The sequence below is a fragment of the Phalaenopsis equestris genome, unplaced genomic scaffold, assembly GCF_001263595.1.
Source record: "Phalaenopsis equestris unplaced genomic scaffold, ASM126359v1 Scaffold217828, whole genome shotgun sequence".
Taxonomy (NCBI): domain Eukaryota; kingdom Viridiplantae; phylum Streptophyta; class Magnoliopsida; order Asparagales; family Orchidaceae; genus Phalaenopsis; species Phalaenopsis equestris.
Window position 1 is genome coordinate 92,325 of NW_018236312.1, and position 7,954 is coordinate 100,278.

At 36.2% G+C, this 7,954-nt stretch overlaps 1 protein-coding gene across 1 annotated transcript; it reads left to right on the top strand.

Moving 5' to 3' along the window:
- Positions 1-4,226: 4,226 nt before the first annotated feature.
- On the top strand, positions 4,227-6,086 carry LOC110037270 (BAHD acyltransferase DCR-like). The gene has a single exon (XM_020741871.1). It carries the CDS (start codon positions 4,292-4,294, stop codon positions 5,714-5,716), a length of 1,425 nt encoding a protein of 474 aa, XP_020597530.1. The 5' UTR covers positions 4,227-4,291; the 3' UTR covers positions 5,717-6,086.
- Positions 6,087-7,954: the final 1,868 nt, after the last annotated feature.

A 7,954-nucleotide genomic window follows, 5' to 3' on the forward strand; every position in this document is an offset into this window, starting at 1 on the left:
TAATTTAAAAGAGTGATATAGAAAATTCTAGAATATATATGTAATAACTTCTGTAATAAAAGTTGAAAAAAATTCTAGAGTCAATAGTAGTTAAAGGGTTGAAGTGTTTGTACAATTTTAATGTAGAGTTTCACTAGTATAAATAAGGATGGTGTGTTTGAGTTTTAGATCAGAAAGAAAAATATTGAAATAAAAGTAAGTCTTTCAAGTTGTTAATCTTCTTTCTTAGCATTCCTCTTATAAGTCTTTTATTTCCAACAATGTGGTATCAGAGCCATAAGATTCTTTCTAGAGTGTTGACGAGAAATGGTACGATCCCATATCAAGTCCCAACGTTTAAAAATAGCAACTATGACAATTGGAGCATTAAGACGAATGACCTTTTTCGAAGCGGAAGATGTATGGGAGATTGTAGAAAAATGCTACAACGGGTCACAAGAACAGTCAAGTCTATACAAAACCCAAAAGGATAGTCTATAAGATTTAAGGAAGAATGACAAGAAGACTCGATAAGGCCGTGGCCATGGACATGGGCAAGGTGGTACTTCCAACAATGACAACAAAAATAATATCAATTTTGTATGAGGAAGCTCAACAAGAGGGTGTGGAAGAGGAAAATCAATATCAAGGTATGAGAAGTCTCAAGTGATGTTACAATTGTCAAAAGTTTGTTCTCTATGTTGAAGAATGAAGAACTCCCAATAACAGTAAAGTTGAAGAGGAGGCTAATTATGCAGAAGAGAGAAGTCAACAAGATAGTACTTTGCTACTGCATATATATATATATATATATAAAAAAGTTTGTTCTCTATGTCGAAGAATGAAGAACTCCCAATAACAGTAAAGTTGAGGAGGAGGCTAATTATGCAGAATAGAGAAGTCAACAAGATGGTACTTTGCTACTGCATATATATATATATATATATATATATATAAGGAGAAAGAAAAGAATGAAAATGCATGGTATCTGGACACCAATACAAGCAACCATATGTGTTGAAGAAAAATCATGTTCTTGTAGATTGACAAATTGGAGGGTGGCAATATATCATTTGGAGATGACTCTAAAGTAACAGTGAACGAAGAATGTAATATTCTTATCCGGTTGAAAAGTGAAAATTAAGCATAAATTTATTTCCATTGTTAATTTCGTGTCAAATATGAAGAGTATTATCTTAAGACTAGTTCATCTCTTAGAAAAATATTTTTATATTGATTTGAATGATGAGAATATATCTATAAGAGATATATCATCACCTTAATTGTTAACATGCAAATGTCAAGAAATAGAAATTTCTTGCTCGACATTCAAAATTATATTGTCAAGTGCCACAAAGCCTACTATGAAGATCCATATTGGCTCTCGTATCTTCAGATCAGACATCTTAATTTTGGAGGATTATATTTGTTATAAATTAACACTAAAGAAATTTAGACTATTTCTGACAGTAAAAAAACTATCAGTTAATATTATAAAACTACATGTTATTATATTTTTCACCAGTTTGTGATGGTTTATAGCGCATAAATAAATTATTTGATGGTAACTAAAGAAACAAGAGATTTATCGATGGACATTATCTTCTGATGGGTCATGCTCATCAAGTTTAGATGAAATATAAAGTGTTGGGAAGATGTTGATATCTATCGGTAATCATAACTGATAGCTTAAAAACCCTTGGACCTAAAAGAGAATGACGGTTAGCAATCTATCAATAACTAACAACTTGAGTCTTCGGTAAATTGGAGCATAAGAGGAGAATTATAATTGATTGTTTTTATAAGCCGTTGAAACAGGTCGTCCGTCTAGCAATAGCCCACCGAAGGGCCATAAGTTTTAGACTGGTATACTAACCGGCAAGAATTATATGTCACATTACACGATAAATTTATTGAGAGTCGTTGGATTTCCATTGTAAACTCATCAAAAATATGTCAAACTAGAAAATAATCAAAATTTTTCTTCATAATAATACTTTTTACACCTGCAATTGTAACACATACAAATTCAATGTGATCTAACACAATGCAATCCTGACTGCACAAGTAGTTGTAATTTCTAAAAAAATAGATAGTTTGTGGATGAATTTGGTGTATAGATTGTCACTCAACGACGGGATAATTCAAGGACTGAAGATAGATCCTAGCATCTCAGCCTTAGAAACTGTAAATGACATAGGAAATCATAAACATAACCCCCATTCCAACACCTACAACCCAGACTAGAGAAACCACCCAAATTTCTTCTGGAATAACAATAACCAGAATCGGAGGAACAATCAGAACAACCGCATAGAAAGTTGACAAACACCAAAAAATCAATTCCAGTAATCAGAATATCTACCAGAATTCCAAGGTAACTCCAAAACCCAAAACAAGTAATTTATTGAGGAGTTAGTGATACAAGTAGGGAACACTTTATAGAGTCAACCTGTAGCCATCCAAAATCAAGAAATTCAACTAGGATAGCTAGTAAATTAAATGAACAATAGACCCCCAAATGCACTGCCTAGTAATATTGAGGTAAATCCAAAAGATCAAAATTTGGAGTAGTGCAAAGTAGTAGGAATCAGGACTGGAGTAGAAAAGTAAGCTAGCTTTCTGGACGATAATTGATCTACAAGACCCGCCTTAGGAAAAGTTTCCTCCATCATCCTGATTGACCCAACTCAAAGACTTTTACCCCCGTTCCCTCAAAGGCTACAAAGCACAGAAAAGACCATGGCAGTTTCGCCATCCCTTATGTTAAAGGAACAAAATTTTAAGGACAAGCACTCTATGATTTGGGAATCAGTGTCAATCTCATGCCTCTAAACATTTTCAAACAACTTAAGAGAGGATAAATTGAGCCTGCAAATCTGACACCTCAATTGGTTGAGCAATCTGTGGCACATCTCTTAGGCTTAGTTGAAAGACTGCCTATTACTATGGATATGTTTAATTTCATGATTGATTTCATAATTCTAGATTGAAAAGCTGATAAGAGAATGAATGTGATATTTGGGAGACCATTCTTAAGTACTGGTAGAGCAATTATTGATGTATATGAAGGGAAGATAATTTTGAAAGAGAACGATCAAGTAAATACATTTGATGTCTTAAAATTATCAGACTTGCCTCAAATCTATGGGAAAGATCAAATTCAAAGAATTGAAACTGTGGCTAGGGTTATAAAAGTCCAATCTAATGAATCATTTTCTCTGAATGTCAAATCATTTAAAAATATTATACAAATAAATTATCATAATAAATTCACATCATTTTAATTATAATACAAATCAATATGTATTATTAAACTGTGGACAACTCAAGATATAATAAATTTCACATGTTACAACAAAATTATCTAAAATTAAATAAATCAATTGTTATATTGTATTTTCAAAAATCAGTTAATAGTATTGGAACATAAACAATTTGATATATTATTATATAAATATAATTTAATTGAATACTATACAATATTATCCCTCTTTATAAGAATAAAACTTGTCATATTGATGCAACCAGTACTTGCTCACCTCTTTCTTAAAGATGTAAGGCGTGTCGAGGTCTATTTATTTGTATATCCATCCATCTATACTTCCACACACACGCGCGCGAGCGCACACACACACAAACACAAACACATGCGTTAAAACCCCCTGCTATGTTCTTTACAATGAATTTTAAACGGTGCAATTACCTTTTAGCAGTGTTTTTAAATAAATTATTCATGTTTTTAAAATATTTTTAGCAGTATTTTTTAAAATTATTTCTAGATAAGTGCTGCCAAAAACCTTCTCTAATAGTGTATATACATATCCATTCATCTATACTTTTATACATACATAAACACACTAAATCTCTCTCTCTCTCTCTCTCTCTCTCTCTATATATATATATATATATATTTATTAATATATCAAAATTATGTCTAATGTCCTATGAAAAAATGTCCACTTAGCCATGGCCAAGCATTCATTCACATTGGTGAGGGCATCAACCATCAAATCATAAGCATATAACCCTACTCCGTATCTATGCTAATATTTTCATCCCATTCTCTCTTTCGATCAGCTAAAGATTCGTCGCAGCAGCAGCTACACCACCCATCCAGACAAAAAAAGTAAAAAAATAAAAAAAATAAAAAAAAAAGGCAGACAAAAAACTCCCAAAATGCATGCATCATACCCTCCTTCCCCTCCCCTATATAAACTTCCTCCAACTTCGTCTCCAGCACACAAAATAAAAAGACCAGTACGTGCGTAGCCTCGATCAACTTGCTAACACCATAACAGCCGCTCCAACCATGTCTTCTTCCCTCCTCTCTCACAACTCCTCCTCCCCCGTCACCATACTCTCCAAACACACCGTTTTCCCCGATAAAAAATCCACCTTGCCGGACCTAAAACTCTCCGTCTCCGATCTCCCCATGCTCTCTTGCCACTACATTCAGAAAGGCCTCTTTTTCCCACCACCTCCCCTTCCCATCCAACCCCTTTTCTCCCTCCTCACCAGCTCTCTCTCCCGAGCCCTCGCATGCTTTCCTCCCCTCGCTGGCTGCCTCTTCACCGACGCCGACGGCCACGTCTTCATCTCCTCAACTGACGCCGGCGCCGAGTTCTCCCTCGCTAACGCCCCCTCCCTAACAATCCCCCTCCTCCTCCCCCCTTCCTCCGACGTCTCCCCCGAAATCAAAAACCTCTTCCCCCTCGACTTTGCCGTCAGCCACGACGGCCATTTTCTCCCACTCTCCTCATTCCAACTCACCATCCTCGGCGACGGAGCCGTCTTCATTGCCTGCACCATCAACCACGCTGCCGTCGACGGCACCTCCTTTTGGAACTTCTTCAATGTTTGGGCCGAATCCTGTCGTTGTTCCTCCACCATTTCTCGCCCCCCAAATTTTACCCGCAACTTCTTCGCCGGCTCAACCGCTGTCCTCCGTTTCCCCAACGGCAACGGCCCAGCCGTCACCTTCGCGGTCGACGCGCCGATAAGAGAAAGAATATTCCATTTCCGCCGTGCATCAATTCAAGAACTGAAATCCAAAGCAAACAACCACAACTCCTCCCCAAACGCCGAAACGTACGCCAAGTTCGTTCACGACAGAAAAAATTTCAAACAATCGGACGAGATATCCTCCTTCCAATCCCTTTGCGCGCAGCTCTGGCGATCGGTGACGCGCGCGAGGACAACGTACCTCCAAGCATCGATGCCGACGACGTTCCGCATGGCGGTGAACTGTCGTCGAAGAGTAGTTCCGGCGATGGATGAGTGCTATTTCGGCAACGCGATACAGAGCATTCCGACGACGTTAGAAGTCGAGGAAGTTGCGGCGGGAGAACTGAGTTGGATTGCGGGATTGCTTCACCAGAACGTGGCGGCTCACGGGGATGAGTTGATAAGGAAGAGGGTGGCGGAGTGGGAGGCGGAGCCGAGCTGTTTTCCGTTAGGGAATCCAGACAGATCGGGGCTGACAATGGGGAGCTCGCCGAGATTTCCGATGTATGAAAGGAATGATTTTGGGTGGGGAAAGCCGACAGCGGTGAGGAGTGGGAGGGCGAATAAGTTTGATGGGAAGATATCGGCGTTTCCTGGGCGAGGAGGCGGAGGGAGTGTGGATCTGGAGGTTTGCCTTGCGCCGGAAACCATGGAGGCGTTGCTGCAAGACAAGGAGTTCATGCATTACGTGTTGGAGGAAGAAGAAGTGGATGTCTTCTCTGCAATATGATAAATTTGGGCCGCTAGGGTTCGTCATACATGCTAGTTATGTTTAAGAAAATTTATTACATTTGCATGATCTATACGTGGAAAAATTATTCAATTCTGCATGCAGTGTCCGATTTACACCGTCGATTACCACAAAGATGTATTTCAGTGGACCCTGTTTTTAACTTTAAAAATAAAAAATTTTTTTTTGGTCGACAATGGAGATCTGTCATCGACGGTGTAGATCGAACACTGCATGCATCTTTGTATCCGGTGTACGTATGGAATAATTTTTCCTATATGTGAGTATCATATATGTTCAGGGTGTGCTCAGGATATACTTAAAGGTATAATCATATAAGTACACTTAAATCTGAACATGTTCCGTTTGTGACCTAAATTTCTTTCAGCTCTCATTTTGCCATTTAGTGAAGTTTGTTTTATAATAATAATAATAATAATAATAATAATAATAATAATAATAATAATAATAATAATAAAACATAAATAACTTTATGCAAAAATGTTCAAGTGAAATATTAATGGGTTTATCAATTAGGATAATGTTCATTACTTAAAGTACTAAATTACAAATGAACATTTTTCATGAAAATTTGCGAAATGTGCTATAAATTTTCATTATTAATATTATATTAATACAATATAAATCAGTTAAGGTTCTATTGAGAGTAGCTAAAAGTCTTAGAAAGGAGATTATAAGGGTGTTGTGATTAAAGTAATTTTTTTAAGAGTTGTTATGGGTATCAAGATAAAAATTTCCTTATAAAGTCAAATAATAGCTTTTCATTTAGTTACAAACATTAATTAAACTGGTTGTAAGGTGTATGGTGTAAATATGAAAATAATGTAGTAAGAAACTAACTCGAATAGGCCATTACAATGAGAAGAAGACTGTATTGTGGTGGAGGATAAAAGCCAAGAGTAAATCTGCATGGTTCTAATGAAAGAATTTTGGACTAGAGGCAGGCCTACGTTCAATAAGAATTTCTTTTTTCTTTGTATTGTAAGATTTTTTTTTTCTTTTTAAAGTCTGATGATCTATAGTAATATTTTTCATTTTTAAGAGAATTTTGCCCTTGTGTTGGACCAAATTTCTCATTCATGGCAAGAGGTCATTAGATGACCGGCAATCAATGGGTGGCTAAAGCTTTTATAGATCCTCATAGAGTGCTAAGTTAGAGTAGGGCGAAGAGTTTACTAGAAGCAATTGGAATAATTCTTTCTCAGATGATGGAGGGGATTGAACAATTGGCATTTGTTAGAGTGGTCTAGCAATATTGGGAATCGTTGACTAGCATTAAGAGCTAAGAGCTACTACATTATATATGATCCTATAATTTACTTCACATCTTTTTATTATATTTAAAGTTTGATAACATAAGTTTTCTTTATAAAATTCAATTGTGTTATTTATGACAGCCCAATGTTATGACATGACTTTCTTAGCATGGGAGGATGCCAACATAACCATCTATCATTGAAATTCACACCCACACAGAAACTCAGCTCTCTCCTTCTCGGTGTGTGCATAATTAGGGGCAGAATCAAAACCTAACGTGAGAGGGCTGGGGCAACAAAGTGAAAAATGATGTTTAAGGGGAGACAAAACTGATATTTCAGGTGGGGCAAAACCAATTTTTCCTCCCATATAAGTAAAAATCTGAATTTGAGAAAGACATATTTGCGCCTGTGTGTGTGCAATTTTTTATTTATCTAATAATTTCTTTCAATAACTATCAATTTTTCATTAAAAAAAAAAAAAACCAAAGTGAGCACCAAAATTTGAAGAGGAATCAATCATGTAACTGTGCAAATAGCAAGGCAAATTTAACACTTCAAGAACTATCAATTTTTCATTAAAAAAAAAAAAGCCAAAGTGAGCTCCAAAATTTGAAGAGGAATCAGTCATGTAACTGTGCAAATAGCAAGGCAAATTTAACATCAATGGCATCTAATGATGAGATTGATTACAGAAATTAAGCTAGTATTGAATGTGAATTGCCATAAAAAAACATAAGTGCCACGTTTTCTAGTTCCTCCCTTCAATTTTTCATGGTAACATTTATAATGCATTTTTTATAGAGTTCTTCCTTTGCTGTACCATATTGTATGAAATCAATACTATCTTCTATAATTATGCGAGTTACATGCACTCCCTCTCTCCCTCTATCTGCGTGTGTGCGTACGTGTGTAAATTTGTAACATATTTAAACTAAATGTTATATGTAATTTGAATATG

Coding starts and splice junctions, on each gene's coding strand:
- LOC110037270 (XM_020741871.1), top strand. CDS start 4,292: ATGTCTTCTTCCCTCCTCTCTCACAACTCCTCCTCCCCCGTCACCATA.